Source organism: Trichosurus vulpecula, chromosome 5 (genome assembly GCF_011100635.1).
Source record: "Trichosurus vulpecula isolate mTriVul1 chromosome 5, mTriVul1.pri, whole genome shotgun sequence".
In the NCBI taxonomy this organism is placed as follows: Eukaryota; Metazoa; Chordata; class Mammalia; order Diprotodontia; family Phalangeridae; genus Trichosurus; species Trichosurus vulpecula.
The window spans coordinates 256,186,735-256,213,770 of record NC_050577.1 but is presented as its reverse complement, the minus strand read 5'-3'; the positions used below and the strand labels follow the sequence as shown (position 1 = coordinate 256,213,770).

General features: G+C 38.0%; 1 protein-coding gene across 1 annotated transcript in view; it reads left to right on the top strand.

The window, feature by feature from the left end:
• XPOT (exportin for tRNA) overlaps positions 1-25,488 on the top strand; it is a 41,896-nt gene extending 16,408 nt beyond the window's left edge. The window contains exons 9-25 of the mRNA XM_036759642.1: positions 1,137-1,373; positions 2,787-2,825; positions 2,980-3,042; positions 5,175-5,299; positions 6,521-6,665; positions 6,767-6,886; positions 7,180-7,274; positions 7,954-8,023; positions 9,828-10,066; positions 11,503-11,788; positions 13,644-13,833; positions 16,605-16,721; positions 16,885-17,000; positions 18,612-18,659; positions 19,530-19,601; positions 20,736-20,792; positions 24,850-25,488. Of these exons, the coding sequence (XP_036615537.1) occupies positions 1,137-1,373; positions 2,787-2,825; positions 2,980-3,042; positions 5,175-5,299; positions 6,521-6,665; positions 6,767-6,886; positions 7,180-7,274; positions 7,954-8,023; positions 9,828-10,066; positions 11,503-11,788; positions 13,644-13,833; positions 16,605-16,721; positions 16,885-17,000; positions 18,612-18,659; positions 19,530-19,601; positions 20,736-20,792; positions 24,850-24,876 (2,046 nt within the window). The 3' untranslated portion in view covers positions 24,877-25,488. The remainder of the gene's footprint in view (positions 1-1,136; positions 1,374-2,786; positions 2,826-2,979; positions 3,043-5,174; positions 5,300-6,520; positions 6,666-6,766; positions 6,887-7,179; positions 7,275-7,953; positions 8,024-9,827; positions 10,067-11,502; positions 11,789-13,643; positions 13,834-16,604; positions 16,722-16,884; positions 17,001-18,611; positions 18,660-19,529; positions 19,602-20,735; positions 20,793-24,849) is intronic.
• The last annotated feature ends 1,548 nt before the right edge of the window (positions 25,489-27,036 follow it).

Sequence of the window (27,036 nt, the reverse complement as noted above, 5' to 3'; positions counted from 1 at the left end):
ACAGCTAACATGTGTGACTGGAAACCTAGGTTTTGAGACTTCCCTATTCATTGTGTCATGCTAGACACTCAGGAATATCGGAGGAGAAGATAGATTTTAAAATATTCTGTAATGCTGTAGGTTCAACAAATTGAAAAAACCTTGATTCTGGTCTTAGTGATAGATGCCTTACTAAGTGTAAAGAAGACTTGGTCTCTGGGTTGGCCACAAGATCTTCTAACTATCTGTTTGTTTGTTTGTTTATTTATGGCCACAGCAACTATCGAAAACAGTTTTAAGTTGAGGGCTATAATTTTCATTGCTTGAGAGAGATCTTTGAATAACTGAAATACAATTTTGCAAATCATAATTATTAGGCTATTTTAATTTAGTTTTAAATAGAGCAAGAAAATAACATACATTGTTTTTGGTGCTAAAAACAGTGGGCCCATTTCAAAGGGTATTTCTAATTTTTAAAAAGTCTTTAAGTTTTAAAAAAAAATTTCAGCTCTATAATTTTACCTTTCCTTTCAAGCCTTTCTATTGTACTTGAAAAATGGTCTCAATTCACCTTTGGTGAATTGGTGGTTTGGTGTCATTTGTGTTAAATTGGATCTTTTCGTTGCTTATAAGAAGTTGTAGACTTCTTATGCAGGTCTTCTAAATTGAAAATACTTATTAATAACAAATATAATTTTTTTTTAACTTTTGAAAGGTTTTCCCAGAGACTTAGAGAAATTTTTGTGTGTTAAGAGGCTTACAGGAGATGTATAATGTTTAACAACTTTTATAAAACATCCCAAGGGTGATAATAATGCTACAAAGTTATTTCTCATCCTTCTCACACCCATTGTTCCTCCTGACATTTAATACTCATGCTTTTCCTAGTAACTGAATAGTTACTACCTGATCATTAAAATGACCTCAAATGATGAAAATAGAACACTAATGGATAGAGAAAAATGTTTATCAGCAATTTTTCCAGAACATTTAACTTCATTTTTAATAAGATATAGAAACCAGAAATTTAACTTATTAGTAATGCTTATCCTCTGAAAGAAATTTGTAGTTATTTTTTGAAGCAATATATCGCTGATATTTTAGTTTTTTAAAACTGGTACTATGTTTAGGATAATTTTGTCATTAATTGCTTACAGGAAGAAGACGTGGACTTCTTAGCCAGATTTTCTAAGCTAGTCAATGGAATGGGGCAGTCACTGATAGTCAGCTGGACTAAACTGGTTAAGAATGGTGATATGAAAAATGCTCAAGATGCTCTACAGGCTATTGAAACAAAAGTGGCTCTAATGTTACAGCTCCTAATTCATGAGGATGATGATATCTCCTCGAACATTATTGGATTTTGTTATGATTACCTTCACATTTTGAAACAGGTAAGATGATAACTAAAGTTTCAGAAACAGTTCTGTGCCAAAGTAATTATCATGTTTAATTTTAGACTTTGGAATGTTCGTGTCTCATGTGATAGTCCTACCAAACATGGCTTGTTTGAATTCCTGTAAACAAGGGATTAATTCCAATCCATCTGTGATCTCATTGATGTGGTTTCTCACTCAAGTGGTACAAATCATAATGCATCTGTTTCTTTCATTCTATTTAACTTGTCTTTGTTCTCCCATAAATCATAAACATTGGGTCAGTCTCATAGGCCCTGAAAAATAATTGCTTTACATAGCCTGAGGTAGCATGATCTCTGGGGCATATTGTGAGTCCCAACATTGTTAAATTTTGTAGGCCAAGTCAATAAGCACTTATCAAATGCTTACTCTGTGCCAGGCATGGTGCCAAGCACTGGAAGCACAAAAACAAACAGAAAGACCATCCTTGCCCTCCAGGAGCTTCCATTCTAAGGAGGAGGACAGCATGTAAAAGCGGCTTGGGGAAGGAAAAGAGAGCATAACCTTGAGAGAGCGTGGTAATGAAAGCACAGCATGGATAGAAAAGAAGACTTGTCTGGCTTAGGTGTCCTCCTTAAAATGGAGATTCCGAGAGCAGTTGGCCAATCGGAGGAAGAGGCTAGTGGGGTGGAGGGTTCTTCCGGTGGGAAAAGTCCAGGGTGAAGAGGTTTCCATGGCATTTATGGTAGGGAAAGTCCAAGTTGGGTTCAGGGTGGAGAGGAATATAAACGTGGTTGGCTTGGGCATCTTCAAAGTGGAGATTTTAGGAGAACCAGACTATCAGAGAGAGGCGTCAGGTCCACATGTACTTCAGTGTAAGAAGTCCAAGGTTGAAGAGGTTTCTGTGAGATGTGCGGGAGAGAAAGTCTGGAGAGAATTGAAGGCCGTTGTGTATTTTGATACAGACGTGATGTTGAGAACCTTCCAGCCAAATGTTAGGCCATGTAACAGTATCTTGTTTTCTGTAGTATTTATGCACGTTAGACTTGCTTCAAACTCCTTAACTAGTAGAACTCTACCCAGTCCTTTCTTAATGGGTGAGCCATTGTAGCTCAAGAGCTGGTAGGTTATGCCAAACTAGAAAGACTTCCAGTGTGGCCTGGCAATTGACTCTGTGTCAGTATTTTGAGGACTGGCCTAGCTAAATGTTAAGAAGCTCCTCACAAGAAGGTGGCCTCCATGTGAATTTAAGCCACCGAAATTCATGAAGATTGCTTACTAATGTAAGAAGGAGGCATAGTCTGTTTCACTGGACGAAAATTCAACACCAGGTGAAAGTGAAATAAAAACATGAAACTAAAATTAGTAGCCAAATAAATTTCCTGAAGTGATACGATTCTCATAAACAAAAGTTGGATTTACTCTCATTCTCTCTTTCTTTTTAAATAGCTCACAGTGCTCTCTGATCAACAAAAAGCTAATGTAGAGGTAAGGCTGAGAAATCTTTTTTTGTTGAATATTTTTGTAAACTAATAATGGAGTGTCAATTATGTAAAAGTCAGGAATCATAAAATAATCAATTTTAAATGTGTAAGTAATTGAACGTGAGATTTTTCATGAGAAATTTCATCCTTTATTATAGGCAATCATGTTGGCCGTTATGAAAAAATTGACCTATGATGAAGAATATAACTTTGAAAATGAGGTAAGTTTTTTTTATCTTTGGGGAAATAATTTGTGTAGGAACTTAGTTACCAATTTTGTTGGCCTCATAGTACCATAGATTGTTTTGTTAGTGTTTGAATTCTTGAAAAGGCATGTGAGAAATTTCACTTTCACCTCTATTAACTTAGGTAAAATTTAATATGAAACTTCATAGTCATCAAATTTCATTTTCAGTATTTTTTTATGCCATAACATTTTGCATTGGTGGTGATTAAAAAAATACCTTATTTTAAACTTGGTGAAGCACTAAATTGATGCCCCTCTTGGAGCTTAAATAATGTAATGTTTGGCAGTCATGTGCCAGAGTAAAATTGGCTAATAGCTTTCTGTCTTCAGCTTTGAGCAATTGCAATGCAGCTCCTAGCTGGCTCAAAAACTGATGGGTTAAAGGCCTCGATCCAAGTGGGAGAGGGAAATCCATCGTGGTTTTCAGTCACGTTCAACGTTCTACTCATAGGTTGTCCTAAGCAGGGCGAAGATCCCTTAGGCTTGTTCACCTTTGGAGTCTTGTTCCTCTGATGAGACGATCTACCCATCCATCATACGCTTCCTAGTGAGGTTCCCTGGTTGATAGTTGCCCCAAGATGAACACTGAAATTTTGAATAAAGGGCAGAATTGATGTGCTTGACCAAGTTCTGAAGATCCTTAAAGAAAATCGAGATTTTTTTTAGGACTTGTTGGGCCAGTGAAAGGAAGTAGTAGATTTTTCTAACAAATGAAACTATATGTAATTTTTAACTTTAGAGTAGTAGTTTCATAACCTTAAATTCATTCTTAACGTTTCCCTCACTATGTATATCCAACCAGTTGTCAGCTCCTGCCTCCATGTTCTCTTTTACATCCATCTCCTTACCTCCTTTTAAATAGCCATCAACCTAGTTTATCACCTTGTCTGGATTATTGCAGTATTACTGGTCACAGTTGATTTACCTGCTCCTCCCTTCTCCCATCCCTCCTCCAAATCAGCCACCAAAAAAATGTTGTTAGGTACAGATTTAACCATGCCACTTCTCCTTAAACATTATCATTGGCTCCTTATTGCTTCTAGAGTAAAATACAAATAACCTGACACTTAAGGCACACCAAAGTCTGGCTCCAGTCAACTTTTCCAGACTTCTTAGTATTATTCCCTTCACCCATTCTATATTCCATAGAAACTGGACTCTTCTGTAGGCTCTTCCATAGTCTCCGTCTGTCTCTCTGTAGTCCATTGAGCTGGTCCCCCTACCTGAAATACAGTCCCTTTTTAGCTCTACCTTTCAGAGTCATCTTTCTTAGGTGCCCTTCTAGCCACAAAGTCTCCCCTCATAGCAATTTGGAACTTGCCTGAAGGGCTATAAAACAGTGTATACCCTTTGATCTAGCAGTACCACTACTAGGTCTGTATCCTAAAGAAATCATTTTTAAAAAATGGGAAAAGGACCCACACGTATAGAAATATTTATAGCAGCTCTATTTGTGATGGCCAAGAATTGGAAATTAACGGGGTGCCCACCATTTGGGGAATGGCTGAACAAGTTGTGGTATGTGAATGTAATGGAGTACTATTGTGCTATAAGAAATGATGAGCTGGCAGATTTCAGAAAAACCTGGACTTACATGAACTGATGCTGAGTGAAGTTGAGCACAACCAGGAGAATACTGTACACAGTCAACAGCAACATTGTGAGAAGATCAACTATGATAGACTTAGCTCTTCCCAGCAATACAGTGATCCAAGACAACTCCAAAAGACTCATGATGGAAAAGACTATCCACATCCAGAGAAAGAAATATGGAGTCTGAATGCAGATCAAAGCATACTGTTTTCACTTTAAAGTTTTTTTTTTCTTTTTCCTGGTTTTTCCCTTCTCATTTTTCTTTCACAACATGACTGATACGGAAATGTGTTCAACATGATTGTATATATATCGGATTGCTTGCTATCTTGGGGAGGGAGGGAGAAAAATTTAGAACTCAAAATTTTTAAAAAATGAATATTGAAAACTATTTTTATGTGTAATTGGGAAAAAAATATTGTTTCAATAAAAACCTAAGGTTGGAGAGCCCTGCTTTAGGATGTGCCATATTTTAGAAATCTAAATACGTTTATTTTTAAAAAATCATTTCAGGGTGAAGATGAAGCTATGTTTGTAGAATATAGAAAACAACTGAAATTATTGTTGGATCGGCTTGCTCAAGTCTCACCGGAGTTGTTGCTGGCTTCTGTTCGTAGGGTTTTTAGCACTACGCTACAGTAAGTTTTTTTGTGACTTTAGTTCAAAAGCTTATCTGTATTTAAACAGAAACAAGGTTTCAAATAGTAATTTTACTTTAGATAGTCCAGGGTAGAATTGGTTTGGGATTGACATATCAACCTAAGAACATGAGGTGGAAGAAGTAGAGCCTGAGATGCAAATAATGAAGCAGTATCATGGTGGAAAGGGTCCTGCATTTAGAGCCAGAAATTTTGGATTTGAATTCTGGCTCCACTGCTCACCAGCTGACTAAAAGCAGATTAATACATCACTCTGGGCCTTCTTCTCTCATCTCCTTTGAGTTTTGTTCTAAGATGCGAATTCTCCTGACCCTGACATCTAGACCAGTGTTGTGTGTTCTATGCCAAACTCCTCATCGCAGGGCATAGAAAACATCCCGTTCTTTGGCTCTCCTAGTATTCTACTTTAGTGTGTTCCTTATTTCAAATGCGGCTGCTCATCACAACCTTGGTTATTAACCCTGAAGGGGACCTTGTTCCTTGGAGCCCTCCATTTGGATACGTGAAGTTGATAAACATTTCAAATGCTTTACTCATGTTGTTATAGCATACACATTCAGTTGGGAGAAATAAAATAGATAATTTAAAATATATTTCAGATAGTCACAAGGGTATCATTTGACAAAAGCAAGTAGCAGTGAATATTTTACCTAATTTTTAACTCAAGTAAAAATTCTTCTCAAAGCATTTCAAATTGAGGAGAGACATAATTGTACGTTGAGTTATGATTTAGGTACTTTGCATTGTTCCTTTTAAACATAAACTTGAATATATGGGTCAGTTATTTTTGTTTGCTTCTTTTATTATTCTAGATAAGTTGTTTTATATTTCTGGCACTTATTTAAAACAAATGGTCTCACTATATGTAGGATGTACGTCAAAATTTTCAAGACTGAATGTCTGGAGAACAGAAACAAACATTACTTTTTATTTGACCCATCTCCCCATCATTCCCTCTGCCTTGACATTTTTCTATACACATAGTAAAATATATAAAAGTCTTTTAGTTGAGTGCATTTTCCTAGTATAACTTAATATTTTTCTTAGGTAAAACATTGATGCTTCTAAGACTGCTTTAAATAATCAAAAATGCTTTTTGTTACTACCTTTTTGTATTTGTTAAGACATTGAGTATGCACAACTGTGGAACTCTAACTTGAGTATTTACATGAATAACATTGACACCTCATCTTCTGTTAGGAATTGGCAAGCTACTAGGTTTATGGAAGTCGAAGTAGCAATCAGATTGCTGTATATGTTGGCAGAAGCTCTTCCAGTGTCTCATGGTGCCCATTTCTCAGGTGATGTTTCAAAAGCTACTGCTTTGCAGGATATGATACGAACTGTGAGTATTTGACTCAAGGTGATAAATTTTATTTTCTTATACAAGTTATTTCCCTATGAACTAATGGAACTTCTGATTTCTCATTATTTTCTCCACTGCAGTTGGTAACATCTGGTGTCAGTGCCTATCAGCATACATCAGTGACATTAGAGTTCTTTGAAACTGTAGTTCGATATGAAAAGTTTTTTGCCGTTGAACCTCAACACATTCCTTGTGTTCTAGTAAGTACCATTAATTCTGTATTTGTTTCTAACTTCTCCCAGAGCAGACTCTTTTCAACTGCTTTCATCTGTTTTGCACAGAGCTGCTTTTTTTCTATGTAAGCTTTGAGTAAATTGTATTCTAATGACTAAGTCTACAAGTGCCTCCTTGTGTGTGGCTAGTTTTTGTATAGAAGGTATCTTCTAGGAACTTAAGATATTGTAATAAATGATAAGAAGGACACAGAGATAACAGAATACATGTCGTACAAGGGCGTGAAAAGTGTAAAAAGCACTTTGGTTTTCCCCTCTAGATGGCATTCTTAGACCAGAGAGGCCTGCGCCATTCTAGTCCAAAAGTACGGAGCAGAACAGCTTATCTCTTCTCCAGATTTGTCAAGTCCCTCAAGTAAGTGGAAACTGTTTTCAGCTGCTGCTGTTTTTTTTTTTTTTAAACAGCATGTATTTGGAAGATTTTAATCAATATAATAGAAGTTTGTCTGAAATAGCTGCTTAAGTTCTTTCCCAAGATTATAGGTTGGATCTTAGTTTTACCTGGATTTTTTTCCATGAAATAAATATTTGCTGTTTATCGAATGAAATATCTCTTGTATCATTCTTCATTTTATGTTCTCTCTTTCCTGCACAGTGGCCGCTATAGTTTGTGTTTCCCTGTTTTAAATACCTTTTTGTGCATGGCTTCTGTTCCCATCTGGACTGCTAGCCGCTTCTTAAACCAGCAGTCTCATTTGCTACTTTGGATCACGTGAGGGGTTTGTCCTGGGAATCTAGTCTGGAGAAAGGAGTTGGTTTATTCAGCATTCTGAATTATACCAGACCACTTATCTGTGGATGGATATTCTTACGATTAGCTTCATATGATTATGGGGCCTATTTTGACAAAAGATTGCAAATGTAGCAAATAAAAGTTGAGGGTTTTTCCCCCCAAAGCAGAACCACTTGTGAGTATGTATAGTGTAGGGACTATATTGTTCTGCTTCCAAAATAAGTTTTATATTTATTTTACTGGGCTTTCAAACATTTTATTTAAAACCTTCATTTTCTTTTTTTTTTCAACATTTATTCAGTAAACAAATGAATGCTTTCATTGAGGATATTTTGAACAGAATTCAAGATCTGTTGGAGCTTTCTCCACCTGTAAGTATCAGTTCTTTTTGCTGACAAGGTTTTCACCATTAGTTAATACTGAGGCTGCTCCTTCGGAGCACAGAAATGGCAAATATAGAGAACCAAAAACGTATTGACACTAGTGATTGCTGATTACTCTTCATCTCAAAGTCCTCCCATTTGAAATTTTAATGATGTCCAAGTGGTCTGGGAACCATTGCTTTGTACAGAGTTCTCCCTGGCAGTCGTTCTCAGTGGTTACTGCACTCAGCTCAATATCAGTGTAGCTTCAGCTATAGGGTGGGAAATTAAAGAACTGTTCAGTACAAGTCTTTTTTATAAGACTTACAATTAATGACAATTAGATCAGAAGGCTTGGTTAACTGAAATCTTTTCCAGATGTATTCAGTCCTGCTGTGCACATTATCTTTTTCTCGAAAGATATCTACTTTTTCTAGTTTATAAGTCAATTCCAACGTTCTCCAACATAATAAAAATTGCATTTTACAGCAAAGGCTCATTAGACAAATTTGAGCATCATCTTAGCTCTCCCACACATCCTCTTCAAAAAAAAATAGCTTGACAGATCCACCTGTTCTTTTTTCTATGTTTGTCTCCTAAGATACACCATAGAGTTTATTTCCATTTCCTTGAAAAGTTCCTTGGCAGCTGTCACTGATTGCTCAGGACTTTGGTATGAAAGTAGGTATACTGATAAGAGCTCTCCAGTAGGAAAGCTATTAGATAAAAATTTTTAGATAGATTTTAGACAAGTATAAATAATTATTTGTGTTTAATTAAGAAAGTCCTGATTCATGATTTGGTTTGTCTCAAGTTTGTTGATAAAAATTTTCCCACATAATTTAGCATTTCATATTATGCAATAGGTATATTTCTGAAAATGACATGTAAAATAGGTGCATTGGGGTAGCTAGGTGGTGCAGTGGATAGAGCACTGGCCCTGGAATCAGGAGGACCTGAGTTCAAATCTGGACTCACACGCTTGACACTAGCTGTGTGACCCCGGGCAAGTCACTTAACACCAATTGCCTTTCAAAAAATAAAAATATGTATATTTCACCATTTCAAGGCAAGCAGAGCAATTCCTTTTTAATGCAAATAAGTATGCCTTTATCTCTTAGAAAACTGGACCTTTTGTTATCTTAAAGTCTAGTGATACTTGAAGATTTTTTTATCCAGCTTTTGTGAAAAGTGGCGATGGAAATCAAAAATAAATATAAATCAGCTAATTAACATATCTATAATTGAATATTTGTAAAGTGATCTTGTGGAAAAACTTGCTCACAATTTAATATACTTGATTTTGTTTGCAATCTTTCAGAAATGCTTGCAATATAACTTTTCTGTTTTAATACTTTAAAACTAGTTCTGAAGACCCTAATTTTTAGCATTAAAATAAGATTTTTTTTTTCAAATGCACACTGAATTTGTGTTTTGCTTTCTCTAAATACACTAATATCCTATTTTTATCTTAGCCTTATCAACCCTTTAATATAGCTACTGAACATTTTTACAAATGAAAAACTGATGCACATAAGTGATCTTGTACAGGTTCCTGCTGCCATCCCACCCCCACTTCTTATCCCTCCCCAGAATAGTTTAGAATCAAGTATTTTAGATTTACAATAGTTCATTTATCCTTTGTATAATAGTCATTAAAATGGCTATGCTTAAATGTACTTCAAATGTTTTCTAAGTTATTTAGGTCTTTTTTTTAAATAAATTGTTCTTTTGACTCTGTGGTGCTCATTTTACTTTCACGAGCAAATGGGGTGAACTAAAATGTTATTAAAGGACATAAATCTCATTCTAGGAAAATGGTTACCAGTCTTTGCTGAGCAGTGATGACCAGCTTTTTATTTATGAGACTGCAGGAGTACTAATTGTTAACAGTGACTACCCAGCAGAAAGGAAGCAGGCTTTGATGAGGAATCTGTTGACTCCATTAATGGAAAAGTTTAAAATTTTGTTAGAAAAATTGATTCTGGCCCAAGATGAAGAAAGGCAGGCAGCCCTAGCAGACTGTCTCAACCATGCTGTTGGCTTTGCCAGGTGAGTATAAATTGTAAGTTGTTTTTTTTTAAGTGAAGAATTACATCAATAAAACATTCTTAAGAAATAAAATAAACAGTAGCCATCCGATCATGTGAAAATAGGTACATTCTTGGGTTAGTGGAATCCTAAAATGTGCTAATTTTGTGAAGTGAATCCCATTTTATTCACAATCCTTTAACTTTCTGATTGTACTCTTACTGCGTTAACCTTTTGGGGATTACTAGAACCTGCAAGTTTGGAGACTTAAGAAAGTACATGCTTGTATGTAAATGCTGAATTTGAAAACTTATGCCTTTGCCTTAAAACTTATAAATAGAGGGGTCCTGAGATTCTTACTTAAACACTTCAGCATGTTAAGTCATTTGGATTCTGGATCATTACTCTACCAAGAGCCTCTCACATCAGAACCTCTCTCATTTTGCAAAACATTAGTGCTTGTTATAAATTCAAGAATATAACATACTGGTTCAGCTAGGTGGTGCAGTGAGAGCACCAGCCCTGGAGTCAGGAGGACCTGAGTTCAAATCTGGCCTCAGACACTTGACACATTTACTAGCTGTGTGACCTTGGCCAAGTCACTTAACCCCAATTGCCCTGCCTTCCTCCTGCAAAAATTATTAAAAAAAAAAAGAATATAACATACCTACCAACTAGATATGTCTGAAATTTGTTATCATAGATTTAATCTTCTTGAGAAAAACCAGAGATCTAGATAGAAGCTACATGTTAATGAAGATGTAATACAATTACATCTTTTGAGGAAAAAACAATTCCATGTTGACCTAGAAGGTTGCATTGTCATTTGAGCTCATCATTTCCAGGGAATTGAATTAGTTAGGTATTGACCTACCTAGTCATAGGTACCTACCATACCTACCATAGTTTTAATATTTTTTTTTCCTTTGGTCTTTATATTCTCTTACTGATGCTTTTGACATCCTTGCATCAAAAAGGACTATTTTGGAATATGATTATTGTTCATTTATTATATTTCATATTTTTCAGATGTACTACATTCCCCTAAATATCCCATAAATCTCAAGGCTAAAGAATGCAACAAATCAGGGGTGTCAAACTCAGATGGGAACAGGGGCCTCTTGAAGGTTCATGAGGATCACTGCAGGCACATACTGAGTTAGAGAGCCACGTAGTAACATTGTCTACATTCATTTATTACATTCATTATAATATATAGTTAATATGATTTTTATTTTGTTGAACATTTCTCACATTTTTATCTGGTTGGCTGGTTAGTGACCATGTGTTTGACATCTCTCCTGGAAATCATTATGCTACCAAAATAGCCCATTTTTTTTTCTTGGTTTTAGTAGAGCAAATTATATTGACAGCCTTTTCCATTTTCTTATCTGTGGATGCTAAGTAACATTACTAAAGAAGTTTCAATTAAGCTTTCAATTTTATTATTTACACAGCCGAACAAGTAAAGCTTTCAGCAACAAACAGACTGTGAAACAGTGTGGCTGTTCTGAGGTTTATTTGGACTGTTTACAGACATTTCTGCCAGCCCTCAGCTGTCCTTTACAGAAGGAAATTCTCAGAAGTGGCGTCCGTACTTTCCTTCATCGAATGATCATTTGTCTCGAGGAAGAAGTTCTTCCCTTCATCCCTTCGGCCTCAGAACACATGCTCAAAGACTGTGAAGCCAAGGATCTTCAGGAATTCATTCCTCTCATCAATCAGATCACAGCCAAGTTCAAGGTATGGATTCATTTAAGGTTCCCTCTAGTCCTGTTGGCTGGCGGTGAACTTATCTTCAGGCATGTTCTGGGCTGTGCTTTGTTTTGCTCAGTTTAAAGAAAATGCCTTACAACCTTTTATGCATTTTACCCTCCCTTCACTCAAGGAGAATCCTCTTATTGAAGAAGATGGATGCCTCATATATGTTTTTCAGTAGGGAACTTGCAGCTAAGTGATGTCCAGGCAGTCACAGCACACATCTTGCTCCCTCCATGGCTTCTGCCTAGGTGCACCCAATTAGTGAAGCCCGAACTCTAGCCGTTCCTAGTAAGTTTGCAAGGCTTCATCCATCCAGGGGTTGAATTGTGTCATCTGAAAACCAGCCTGTCACCTCCAGGGTGAAAAGCCTATCATGCTCCTTTGAGGCATAGAGAGATTGCAGTCTGCTTTGGTGCAGGAAAAGTATCCACACCAATTACATCATAGATTCAGCCCAGTAATTCAAGGTTCTGCATCACAAAATAGTATAATAAAAGTACCAAGCTTAGAGCATCAGTCTATTCATTTAATATTACTAATAACTTGCCAGTAGAACCAGGCATTTTAAGTTATTCTTAGAATTATGATGAGAGACTTCTATTTTTTTGCCCAAAAAAATATATTTTATTCAATAAATAAGTTCCATAAGAATTGTGAAGTTTGTATTCGTTAGTCATTGTCATTCACAAAATAATTTACATCTTCATAAAGGTTTGTTGCAGCATCTCCAGTCCCTTTAGCTGTGTGTGTAGAAGCTCAAAGGTGTTTCTTAATGGTATTTTTAAAATCTAATATTTTGAATATCATTTTTTGGTAAGCACATGTATAACTGGACAACGGAATTCCCTCAGCTGATTAAAAGGCCTAAATGCTTACAGAGCAAACCACAGAGAGATTTTTCACTGTCAGCTAGCTGAAGCTCTGATAATTCAGCATGAATTTGGGTTCTGTCATGTGGGGTGGAATTTGTTATTTCAAGGTGGAAGTAAAGCTTTAGGGAATGCTTGGTGTGTGAAGTTGCATACAAACATTGCTTTTGACTGCCTGGTTCAGGGGTGGTGTGGATCACTAGTTCCTCTCCAGAGATTAGTACCCTGCCCAGGGCCCTGGTGCACACTACCACTAGGCCTAGCTCTTCTTATCAGCCCCTCTTCCCGTCCCAGCAGGCTCCTTCTAGATTCATGATGCCCTCTTCTTTCCGTCAGCCTTGCTGTCTGGATCCTTTCGCCCAATGCTATATTGGAACCAGCTCATAGGGGCTTAAGCTGATAGTTAAATTTTCCATGTGAGCATTTACACTTTAGAAATGGGTCAGCCCTACAAAACAGGGCTTGATTTATTGTGTTCTTGATTTTCTCCATCACTTTTTAAGTCTAGACAACGTTAATAATGCAAATTAAACTTGAAAGTGTGTTCTACTTATACTTCCTCCTCCTCATCCAGAATCTTCCTTGGGGGCCCTCCTATTTTGAGGCATGGCTGCCTTGTGTGATCCACTGCACCTGGCTTCTGGCCAGCCATCCTCCCATCTCTCCTGTCTCTCTCCCCTTCGTACACGTCAGTGTGCCAGCTTTGGTTCACTGCTCCTAGAAAAGGAAATGTCCAAGTACCACTACCACCACCACTACCCATGATGCCATCACCAGTCACCCCTCCCCCATGAGCCTAGAACCTCCCACTTTGTTCTTGGTATCCCTAGTGTTTGTCACATGGAAATGTCCAGTCTGTGTGTAATAAAGTTTTTTTTTTCCCCGTTTATTTGATATTATTAAAGTGAGGATGTGTCTCACTGTCCAGGGTTTGCTGTTCAGAAAGAATCTTTGTTTCTCTTCCCCAGACACAGGTGTCACCATTTTTACAGCAAATGTTCATGCCCTTACTTCATGCCATTTTTGAAGTGTTGCTTCGACCTGCCGAAGAAAATGACCAGTCTGCCGCTTTGGAAAAACAGATGTTGAGGAGGAGCTACTTTGCTTTCTTACAGACAGTCACAGGAAGTGGAATGAGTGAAGTCATAGCCAATCAGGGTGAGAAAGCACCTTCTGGCTTCTTTTTGTTCATTTACATACAGCAAATTATCTTCTCCTAGATGTGTTTTTAATAGGGGACATGGGTCTTTTAAATAGATACTGTATAGGGGTTAAAATTGCTCATCCTGCAAGAAAAACCACTGAGGCAGAGCTCTGAGCCAGTGGCACTTTATTAAAGGGTCTGTGGTCCCTTCTGATGAAGTGGACCTCAGATCCCTCACGATCTAAGATGTCCTCTTCCTCCAAGGTCTTATTTTTATGAAGTTTGATACCTGATTATTCTGAAGAGTCTGTACAAATTGTAGAATCCTATTGGTTGATCTTGCTTCGCAGGCCAAAAAATGGTGCATCAGCTAGAAATGGTATGTCAGCAGGGAGTTTCTCGTGTTGGGTGAAACTTGAGGCGTCTCCACTGACTGAGATGTTGGACAGGAGAGAATGGTCCAGAGATACAGAAATAAGTTGGGGGACTTTCCATGTCATTGAGTCACCCCTGCCACGCTGGGCCACCATAACAAAACAAGATTGGAGGGCTTGTAGTTAGCTTCCTGTGATTAAGCAGGTGAAATTACAATCTGCAGCTCAACTCTGGGGCCTAACATTCAGAACTTATCATCACTACCCCATGAAATTGTATCAAACTGATTAGTACTCACTGGAGTAGATTATGGGGTCCAAATGACTTATTTCTCACAACTGTTTAATTTAGTTCAACAAATTCAATTCAGTAAACATTTATTAAGGGTCTACTATGTGCCAGGCACTGTGTGCGCTAATCCTGGGGTTATAAAAAAAGAGGCAAAAGACAGACCTTGCCCTCAAGGAGCTTACAGTTTCATGAGGGAGACAATACGTACAAAGCAAGCTGTATACAGGAAAAATAGGAGATATTTAGCAGAGGGAAGGCCCTGGAATTAAGAGGGGTTGGGAAAGGCTTTCTGTAGAAGATGGGGTTTTAGTTTTGACTTGAAGGAAGCCAGGGAGGTGAATAGTTGGAGTGGAGGACAGAAAGTGTTCCAGGCATGGGAAACAGCCAGAGAGAATGCCTGGAGCCAAGAGAGAGTCTTGTTCATAGAACAGGCAGGAGGCCAATGTCACTGGATTGAAGAGGACGTGTTAAGGGAGTAAGAAGACTGGAAAGGGGGGTCGAGGCTGGTTATGAAGGGCTTTGATGCCAAACAGAATATTTTGTATTTGATCTCGGAGGCAATCAGTAGACGGAGTTTATTAGGGGAGAGGGGGGTTGGGGCTGTTAGGTGGTGTGACCAGGAAAACCACGTTGGTGGCTGAATGGAGGGTGGACTGAAGTGGAGAGAGTTGAGGCTGCTTACCCATTATCCAGCTATTGCAATAATCCCGGTGGGGGGTGATGAGGGCCTGCACTGGAGTGGTGGCAGTATCCAATGGGAGAAGGAGGTGTATTTGAGAGACGTCACAAAAGTGAAATTGACAGGTCCTGTCAACAGCTTTGATATGGAGAAGGTGAGAGGTAGTGAGGAATCCAGCGTGGCTTCTGGTTTATGAGCCCGAGGGACTGGGAGGAAAGTGGTATCCCCTCAGTAATAGGGAGTGTGGGGGAAAAATAATGAGTTCTGTTTTGGACAATCTCAAGTTTAAGATATCTACTGGACTTCAGAATGTGTGAAAGGCTCCTGGAGATGGAAGATTGGAGGTCAGGAGAGAGACTATAGCTTAGCCACCACATACACCTGTATTGGTGAGGGTGTACATAAAGAACAGCCGCGATAAATTTGGGGGTACTTTTGTAGAATTCTTTGAATACTTTTTAAAGAATTGGAAATTTCTACTTTAGAGTCCTAGAGTAAACTAAAATAGTTACTTTTTTTTCCCTTGGTTCCATCATGGTTCTCTCAAAGCAGATTTGCTCTCTTCCTGCTAACAGAATTGCCCAAGATTGACATTATTATCTCACCTCCTCAGGCAGTATTCTGAATAGGAAAACAATAGGGAAACTTAATTTCCTTAATTTAGCTTTGAAGGGAAAGAACATTAAGAAGTAACTATATCTAGAAGTTATGGTGGTTGTTACGGAAATCCAGTTAGGACAGTGGATAGAGTACAGAGCCTGGAGTCAGTAAGACCTGAGTTTAAATCCAGCCTCAGATACTGACTAGTGATTTGAGCCCGGGCAAGTCACTTCACATGTTTACCTTAGTTTGTGCAACTGTAAAATGGGGCTCATAATAGTACCTACCTCCCAAGGGGTTGTGAGGGTCAAATGAGATGATAATGGTAAAGTGCTTAGCATAGTGCCTGGCCCATAGTAATACCTATATAGATGTTAGCTGCTATTATTAAATCTAGCCAGTCAAGATTATGATGATAAATTGAAGGGTGTGTGTGTGTGTGTGTGTGTGTGTGTGTGTGTGTGTGTGTGTCTGTGTACATGGTGTCCCCAAAGTGTTAGTACAGCTTAAAACTAAGACTTTGGAGATACCTTGTATAACTAAAAGGAAGGCCCTTCTGTGGGAGGTGGGGGGCGGGGGGGGATGTGCATGTAATAGTTAATACTCATGTTGCCATCTTACTGTGACTTTATATTTTTTGGTTAAACCTTTTCAAAGTGTGCACATCATTTTACATACTTAGTATTCATTTTCTTTATCTTGAAATAGGAGTGAAAAGTGTTTTCAACTTTGAGACTGGAATTTTGGGGGGATATTGGGTCACATCTGAAATAGGAGCTTTAAAAATCTGAGTTGTATTCTATTGAAACCACATTGAAACATTTATTTTTACCTGTTCAGGTGCAGAGAATGTTGAAAGAGTATTGGTGACTATCATTCAAGGAGCAGTAGAATATCCAGATCCTATTGCCCAGAAAACATGCTTTATCATCCTCTCAAAGCTTGTGGACCTCTGGGGTAAGTACGGTGGTTAATTATTATCTGGTTTTTGTCTCCTGCTCTGAACTTCCCTCTCTTAGAACTTTTGGGGATCAGGATCCTTAGATGGCACTTAATTGCCACTGTGATAATTCGTAATTAATTTCTTTACACAAAATGAAAATCTATATTCTCTTCACAGGAGGCAAAGATGGACCAGTAGGATTTGCTGATTTTGTCTACAAACACATTGTTCCTGCATGTTTCTTAGCACCTTTAAAACAAACTTTTGACCTGGCAGATGCACAAACAGTTTTGGTAAGCACCTGAAAATTTTTGTTTAAATCGTATAGATTGTTGTTGTCTTTTTAAAAGGCCGACTTGATTGTTAGATTTTCATTTTTAATTCAATTTAGGTTCATCTTAAAAACATGTTAATTCATGTTGACTCTAACCTTTGTGTTACTAAAAATCCATCTATTTTAGCAACTCCTGATTGTTTTCTGTGCTAATGAAAAGAGCAATATAATGTCTGAAAAACACCACCTGAAAGCATTTAAACATTGACAGTAAACCTATTCACTTCTTCCGCTTTCAGTTGTGTGCTCCTTTCTCAGCACCTCCTCACCCCAATTTCATTTGTCTTCTTTCTAAATTCCTTCTTTTCTCATTTGCAGTTGTTTTAAAATCCATCCTCTGTAGAGAGGAGATGGAAGTGGGGGACTGGCTCTGGAGTCGGAAGACCCGAGTTCAACCCCAGCCTCAGATACTTCCTGGCTGTGTGGCTCAGGACAAGTCACTTTACCTCTGACTCTGCTTCTTCAGCTGTAAAATGGGAGTCGTAATAGTACCACCCCCTACTGCTAGGGTTGTTCTGAGGATCAAAGGGGACGATGTCTGGTAAAGTGGTTAACACCGAGCCTGGTACATAGTAAATGCAAGTCCCTCCTCCTTTCCTAATGCTTCCCACATAGCCCAAGTAACTCCATGTATTTTTCAAGAAATGTCCCTTTTCTCTGAAGACTATTTTTTAAATACACATCAGTATTATATGTGTGAGTTTATTCCCTGCATGTCTTTTATATCAATTCCTTAGAGATTTTTGGTGCAAAGATTTTTTTCTGTAATTCTCAGCTCTTAATCTCATTGCAAACACTTTGCAGTTTCACATAATTGAAATGACTTCTTTTATCTTTTGCAGTTGCTTCTCTTCCTGGTTTAGTTAAGTACTGTCCCTCTAGCCATATCTGAGAGAGGTATCTCATGGTTCTGCTGCTCATCTTGTTATGGCGTGACTTTTAATAGTGAGGTCCATTGGTTGTGGTACGTGGTATAACTAGTAAGCTTTCTACCTTTCCTAGCAGTCCTATAACAAAAAGAGAATTCTTATTAATAATTTGTGGTCTCAGAATCAGCACTTGAACCCAGGTTTTCCTGGCTCCAAGGCCAGCTCTCTCTTTCGCTATGCCATGCTGTCTCCATTGATCTAGAGCAACTTAGCCAAAAACCACAAAAATACATTCTCATGGTAATTGAAGTCAGTGAATTTTGCAACATGTACGTTGTTTCAGAAATCTCAGAGAACCTTTTTTTGTTTTCTAGTGAGGCTAGCAGCATGGATGTACTTTTTTTAAAAAAAGTTCCTTACAATTTCTCTGCAAATTTCTCCTCATTATAACATTGACTAGGAAGTTGTGAAAGAATGAACTTGTACTAGGAATAGACCGTTCAGCTCCACCTCCTATCCTTGGCCTACCCTCTTCCTACTTCTGCCTTATTACCTTTTCCATACTAAATTCCCTCCTTTCGATCCAGGTGAGAACAGTGAGAAAGACGCAGAAAAGGGGAAGTATCTGCAGACTATGGGCCATTTGTCTAATTTGAAAAGAAATAGATAGGAATTGACTATTAAGCTTTCTTTTTCCACAGGCTTTATCTGAGTGTGCAGTGACTCTAAAAACAATTCATCTCAAAAGGGTAAGTTTTGCAGATGTTTTCTTAGGTATTATATTTAGATATTTATTTGTATAAAGATAAGAACTTTAATCATATTGAATCTGATTTGTTCCCAAATCCTTTTAAAGTGGTAATTGAGCAACTTCATGTCACTGGTTTCTAGGGAAAATGAAAGTAGTTGCAGATACGTGTGGTTCTCTTGTTAAACGTAACCCAAAAAAATAGAATGCTCCCTCGTTTTCTTGAGGGATATAGAAATCTCAACCAGCAATCAACCACTTGGAATTTAGTATTATCTTACTTAGAGGGAACATCAAGAATGATCAGAAATAAAATAAGAAAAGACAAATATTTTCATGAAGTGTGAGCAGGCTAAGTGCCTCTTTTCATTTGTGAGTTATGAACAGTGCTTACTACTACTACATAGTTCACAGATACGTGGGGGGAAAGTGCTTTGTAAATAGTTATATGTAAGTCCTCACTCTAGAACCCAGTAGTTGATTAATCATGGACAAAGTCCTTCCCTCTGTGTCTTCAGTTTCTTTACCTTTAACATGAAGATTTGGGTTTAAGATTCCATTCTGTGATCACTCACTCAGATGATAACATGAAGAAGATGCCACTCTGGATGCTGGTGACAGTTGCTATTGACTTTCCTAGGAGTCTAGTCCCTGCTCCTGCCACCGATTAGCACAATAGCAGAGGCAGATTTAACAAGATTTCGGCAGCTTCTGCTTCCAGACATAAATCTTTTTTCCCAAGAATTATTCTAGAGTGCTATGTTTTTTCCCCTAAATTTTAAAGGCGGTATTTGTATTTTTTGAAAATTCAACTGCTGTCTAAACAACAAAGTTCTAGTTTGGTTGTATTTACATTTAATTACATTTTCAGGGCCCGGAATGTATTCAGTATCTTCAGCAAGAATACCTCCCTTCTCTACAGGTAGCTCCAGAAATAATACAGGTAAAAATCCTCCTTGTTTTTTAATTTAACTGTGGGAACAAAAATATTTGTGTCAGTTTCAGACTTTGATTTATCAAAGTGAAAACTAATATAAGCATTTCACATTAGATTTCTAAATTTCTACATGTCTAGCTGAAGGATACAGCTTGGCCAGTTAGAGCAGTTAGTTAAATGCCTAACATGTAAAATTAATTTTCGTTGCCACAAACCATTTGTCAAGAAAAGTAGACAAGATAGCCTCAATTAGTAAGCAGGAATTTCTTAAGTGCCTACTAATGCCATGCACTGGCAGAAATACAAGAGACTGGCATTAGTCAGTGAGCTTCTGTTCTGTCTCAGGAGCCAAAAGTACATAGAGGCATATGTGATAAGTCCATGCAAAATAAATACAAGGTAGGGAGGTTGAGTAAGATCCTGTTTGTGATGGCACTCAATAAATATGGTGTCTGATCTGTTGGTTTGCACTTATCCAAACAAATTGAATTTTTAATGTATCTGTTTAAGTAAAAGTGGTGTGTGTGTCTATGTTCTGCCATTTTTGAAATGGGTTAGGGATTCGACATTTTTGTGTCTTTTAAAGGTTAGTTGAAGCTAAGATCTCATGCTTAGGACTACTTGTAATTGCATAGAAATGTGGACACTTTATGGTGTATCTGGAATTTGCCATTACAGTTTCATTTAACCTTGACTTTTGTGTTCATGCTTAATTTTCCTAGCCAAGTGTAAGCTTGACTAAGAAACAAAGTAGAATCACAGTGACTCTTCTTTTATGCTCACCGAGGTATCGAGGTCAGGATCCCTACCCTTTCCTAGTCATTGTTCCTTTCTCCTGTCCTTTCCTGATGAGTCTCTAGGGGCTGAGCTGCTGCTAGAAAGGTACAGATTTTGAGCTACTTGGTTCTTGTCCCTGAGGGATAAGAGAGAAAAACTTCAGCAGCGCTTCCCCACCCCAGCCTCAGGTCAGTGAGGGGCATATCTTAACCATGAGAAGTGTACTTTTAAGAATTTGTGAAGTGTTGCATAACATTTGACAACAGGGAACTGCTAGATTTACTACATTTAGAAGTTGAATACAATTTCTGCAAGTGACCTTTCTTGAATTTTATGATTGTATTGGTTTCTTTTTCCTCTTAGGAATTCTGTCAAGCCCTTCAGCAGCCTGATGCTAAAGTGTTTAAAAATTACTTAAAGGTAAGTTTTCAAAGGCAATTAATACTTTTGTAGCCTCATAATGAAACCATGTTTAAGAATAAAAAGAAAAGCAATTCTGGGGGGTATTTTAAAACTTTACTGTTGGAATGCCCACCCCTCACTGAAATACTGACAAATAGGTTTTAGAGAACCTTGTTCTGTGATGCTCATGGTAGGATATATTATATAGCTTTTGGTAAAGGCTCTTTGGCTTCCAAATTTGGCAGAAATGGCCAAAGAAAGAAATAAAACAAGGAGAATTTGTGTGTACATAAGAATAGTTTTTTTCCAAGGGTAATTCTTTTAAAGTGGTAGTTCAGGTTTGCAGCTCTATGTTGACAGCCCTGCCATGTGCACTCAACATGTGGAGGAAAATTGCTGAGCAAAAGCATCTAGTAAGGATAGAGACCTAGCCTAATTAGATAATTGGAAAAAAAAAAAGGATTAGGAAGAACATAAGAAGGCAAGCAAATGGGAATGAAGTTTTGTGTTTGTCCTGTATAGAAAACATTTTTTTTCTTGTGATATGGGACAAAGTGTACATATATACCTATATATGTTTCAGTTGAGATCTACCAATGATCCTTTTTACATTCATGCAAATACTAAAATTACATAGAATGGTAGGGTCCTAAAAACTGACTATAATATGTTTTTTATTTGGTGATTTGTTTATGAGCTTAATTGAAATGTTAATCTCAGCATGGAAGTAAAGCAGTATTTTTCTTTTTCCCCCCTTTTTAAAATTAATTTCATTTCCTTTACAACACTCAGTTCCACAAGTTTTTGAGTTCCAGATTTTCTCCCATTCCTTCTCCTTCCCCCCTCCCCCTCCATGACATGTAATCTGGTATAGTTTCTACATATACCTTCACATTAAACTTATTTTCCCAGCAATCAATTTGTAAAGAGAAGTCATAATCAATGAAATGAACCATGAGAAAGATGTAACAAAACCAAAAATAAAGAAAAAGAGAGAAAATATTTTGCTTCAATCTGCATTCAGACTCCATATATTTTTCTCTGGATGTACATAGCTTTTTCCATCATGAGTCCTTTGGAACTGTCTTAGAACCTTGCATTGTTGAGAAGAGCCAAGTCTATCAAAGTTAGTCATCACCGAAGCAATGTGTCTGTGGTTGTGTACAGTGTTCTCCTGGTTCTGCTCCCTTCACTCGTCATCAGATCATATACGACTCTCCAGGTTCTTATGAAGTCCATCTGCTCCTCATTTCTTATAGCAGAGTAATATTCCTTTACGTTCATATACCACAATTTGTTTAGCCATTCCCCAGTTGATGGGCATCCCTGCAGTTTCCAGTTCTTTGCCGTCGCAAAAAGAGCTGCTATAAATATTTTTGTATATATGGGTCCTTTTACCCCTTCTATGATCTCTTTGGGGTACAGCCCTAGAAGTGGTATTGCTGGGTCAAAGGGTATGCGTATTTTTATGGCCCTTTGGGCATAGTTCCAAATTGCTCTCCAGAATGGTTGGATCAGTTCACAACTCCACCAACAATGCAATAGTATTCTAATTTTCCCATGTTTTCTCCATCATTTATCATTTTCCTATTTTGATGTTAGCCAATCTGACAGGAGAGATGTGGTACCTGAGAGTTGTTTTGATTTGCATTTCTCTAATCAATAGTGATTTAGAGCGTTTTTTCATTTGCCTATAGATATCTTTGATTTCTTCCTCTGAAAACTACCTGTTCATATCCTTTGACCATTTATCAATTGGGGAATGGCTTGTATTCCTATAAATTTGTCTCACTTCCTTGTATATTTTAGAGATGAGACCATTGTCAGAGACACTGGTTATAAAAATTCTTTCCCAATTTTCTGCTTTCCTCCTAATCTTTGGTGCACTGGCTTTTTTTTTTTTAACAAAAACTTTTCAATTTAACATAATCAAAATTATCCATTTTGCATTTCATAATGCTCTCTATCTCTTGTTTAGTCATAAATTCTTCCCTTCTCCATAAGTCTGACAGGTAAACTATTCCTTTCTCTCCCAAATTGCTTGTAGTATCAGCCTTTATATCTAAGTCGTGAACCCATTTTGACTTTATTTTGGTATATGGAGTAAGATATTGGCCCAATTTCTGCCATACTATTTTCCAGTTTTCCCAGCAGTTTTTGTGAAATAGTGAGTTCTTATCCCAGAAGCTGGACTCTGGGTTTATCAAAGAGTAGATTACTATATTCGTTGACTACTAAAGCAGTATTTTTCATTTTAAATAGTGTTCACCTACCTCCACTAAAGTCTTATTAGTCTAGTATTTTACCATGGTATGGAGGTAACTGGTTCCTGAAGGCTAGGCCGGTAGAGACCTCATAAGCTCCAGTAGATTGGACAAGCTAGAACAGCTCTGTGCACAGGCCCAGTGAGGGGGTCTGTGCTGTTCAAGGAGCACCACCACCTTTCCCTGCCCCCCTCCCCACAAGTGAGAAGGCTGGCTACCACCACTCAAGAAGACAGGGAGGGAGCCAAGTTCTGGTCTGCGAAACTTTGAAATCATGCACCTTGTGAGAATATCGCAGACATTCTAGTCATAGAGTAGTACCTGGTGCTTTAGTTTCAGACTGCTCTTTTTCTTGCTCTTTGTTTTCTTTTTAGCTGTATGGGAGAGCTAAAGAAATATGGAAAGGACTCTTGTTGAGTAAATAAGTAAGATGTGCAGTCCTTCATACATAAAGATGGTCCTCAGCTTGGACTCATTCTTGAAGAGCGGAAGAGGCATCTTCTCACCTCTAACCTATGGTCCCCTTTGTGAGCACCAGCACAGTTTATGAGCTAGGTCATTTGGGTTAGGGGTGCAGTTTGAGCCAGCCCAACTTTATTTGCTTTATGTGAAGTGAGAGGCGTGTTGGAGGGTCAGTCATGTTAACTTAGCACTACCTAGTTGCTACCACCCACGTCAGAGTTTTCAGATTTGGCCTGAGGAGGGAATACCATACATACTCAGTTGGGTATCTTACCCCACAGGAAAGAAGAGGGAGGAAGAGGAGGAAAATACTTTAAAACATGCAGGCACAACATAAATGTGTTCTTCCCTGAGACAATCCTTTTCCAACAGAACGATTTTATTCACTGTTTTTAGAACACAACTGGAGGGTTTGTGGCATTGTGTTTTGTATACTGTTCCCTCCCCCAAATTTATTTCTGTCTATCTTTCAGGATTCAGCCAGAATAAGCACCTTCTCTGTGAGGTTTTGCCAGACTACCCTCTTCCCAAATCATCTCTTCTGTTGTCGAGCTCTGAGAACAGTTAATGGGCATTTTATTTGGCACTTCACCAACACTCAAGTGTAGTAAATACAGACAGACTGTAAACTCCACACATCTTACCCTAGGCTTTTGTGCATTCAGTAGCTAGTAGAATGCCCTTTTTATAATACTCACTCAAAATATTTGTCTAGTGATGATTATGCCATTAATTGTTGGGGTGTTTCGCGCTGTTAAGCAGCATGGCCTTGTTTGGTGAGTGCTGGCCAGGCCTATCTTGGGTACCTGTTGGTGCTTTGACCTTATTTATTTGATTCACTGCTTAGCAACCACAGCACCTCTAGAAAAAGATAAGTGACAAGCTGTTGGTCTGCATTAAGAAAGGGAACAAAAGGTAACTATCAGATGAGATGTTCTCTGTCACTTTCAACTTCTTCAGCAAAAGGAATCCTCTTATCTATTCCAGATCCTATTCATGTGGTCTACTTTTTACTTGTCTGTAGTCTCAGGTAATCAGCAATATGTAAAGTTCTTGTTTAATCTTAGTTTACCTGTGAGTTTATGGATTATGTGAAGGATTGATTTTAGTTTAATCTTAGTTTACCTGTGAGTTTATGGATTATGTGAAGGATTGATTTTAGCAGTTGCCATCTTCCACCAGAGGAATGACTGCATTCCATTGGTGAATCAGGTCCTAAGCAATGAGTCTTTGGGGGAGAAACCTCATTTGTTTCTCTTTGAAGTAATTGTGTCTGATACCGGTACCAGAGACCACCCCTTCTTCACCTTGTAAGGAATTATACTAATAACTTTTTTTTTTTTTGACAGGTATTCTTTCAGAGAGCAAAGCCCTAAGGATCACACTGGAAATCCCTGTACCAATTTCCATGATCTGGAACTCCAGTTAATAATTTATACAGATGGTATTTTTTTTTGTGCCATTCATACTGGTGATCTTTTTAAAGTTGCTCTGTGCTTACTGCAATATGTATTTTGGCATTTTTCTGTAAAAATGGGGTATGACTGAGTTGGCTTAAATACAGGTATGTAACATGAAAAGTTGACCTGCATGCCTACTCAGAGATTGTTGTATAGAAAAAAAAATTGCTGTAAAAAAATACAGCAAAGCTGTCATGGTATCTTTAATTTTTTATTTGAAACTTAATTGAAGTCTTTAAAGACCATAGCAGTGATTAAGCATTGTATATTCTAAAAAAAATTATCGACTATAACATGTTTGACATAAGAATTTAATTTTCCCTCATGTATGCCAATATTAAAATATGGAAGAAAAAAAGAATCAACTGATTTTTTTTGTAGATAGCCATGACATTTCTTTAAGCTGTTTTAATGCTAACATGTGTTCCCTACAGAACACAGTGATTTCATAAATTAATTGATTTAAAAGTAGGTGCTGGTTATACATTTTTATATAAAAAAAATAAATTTTATGTAGTGAATTCTGCCAAGTTTTTTTAAGTCATTTTTCATACTTCCTATTAGCCATATCTTCTTGTGTGTCTGGCTCTCCTGTATTTCCCAAAATATTCATAGTGGGGGCAGAAAGGGGTGGGGGGGTGGAGGGTGGAGGAGAGGAATGGAGATTTGGGGGAAAGGCTCCAGTCTGAGTCTACAAGGCTGGGTTCATATCCTGACTCTGTCACTGCCACTTGCTCTTAATGGTGCAGCTTTTTAGGATGATGACATTTTTACTATGAACCCCCAAAGGCAGGGTGATTCCAAGGAAAGCAGTGAAGTATAATGTGCTTCTGTAGGCGTGAGCTCTTGGGATTGGTGTCCTTCACATATTCAGGAGCTGTTTTCCCTAAAAGTTGTGTGTAAATCTAAATTGGCAAAATCTTAAGCACTGTAGGTGTTTGTTCTAGGAAATCTTAGGTGAATGTGTGAAAGCCAAACCCACTTTAACTTAGCTCCATCTTTTTTGGCATAGGACTTTGGTCAAGGCAGGCTATGCAGAGTTTTCATTTCATTCATGGACTTTCCAAGGAGCAATGAATCACGAACCAAAAGAAGCACTATTTTTTTTCCCACATGGCAATTATTTTCAGCCAAACCTTCTTCAGTTGACCCAAAACAATGACCACAGCCGTCTATGATTATACTCTCAGCCTTCACATCTTTGTTTCCTCTCTCCCACTCTTCTCCATCTTTTTCACCAGTACTTTCAGACCTTTGTATCAGACTTGTGATGTGTATGGGGGGAGCGGTGGTAATGATGGCAGAAGTACCAGGAATGAAGCCAAGGAAGGCAAAGAAGCAGTTGTGTTCAGAATTGTGGACTCACGCCCCCAGCCAAGTTACCAGTCAAGGGACCTTGCCAGAATGGACTTAAGTCTGCTTTTTCTTCCCCTATTCAGAACGCCAAGAGGAGGTCTGAGCAGAATCTCAGGATTTGGGACCAGGATCACAAAATTTAAATCACATCACTCTACCAAAACAAATACACCCCAGGGTGCTGACAGAAAGCAAGCTCAGATGCAGTTGTTGAACTGATATTGCTAATCTTGGAGGAATCATAGGTATAGATGAAGCTGCAGATAATAAGTACATTCTATGCTCTGTACCTGGCACTGGGCATATGAGACAAAAAGAGCCCCTGCCCTCATATATATAATAAGTAGAGACAGTAGAAATAGGGTGAAGATGGGGGAGGCAAGGAGGGAGCACATCTGAATCTTGAAGAAAACTAGGGAGGTTGAGAAATGGAGGCAAGTGGGGAATACATTCTAGGTGTGAGGGACAACTGAGGGAAGGCATATAGGCCAACAGTGGATTACTTTATTTGGGTGTATACAATAGCCCATTGAGCTGAATTGTAATGTGTGCATGGAGGGGTACCGTGTGTAATAAGCATGGTGAGAGGTTGGGCCCATGCTGTAAGGGACTTCACAAATTACAGAACATATCTGGAGTTTATTGTTGGGGCTAGGTAACAAAGCCTTGCACTTCAGGAAGGTCACCAGCAACTTTTTGGAGTTTGGTCTTTTTGCTTGT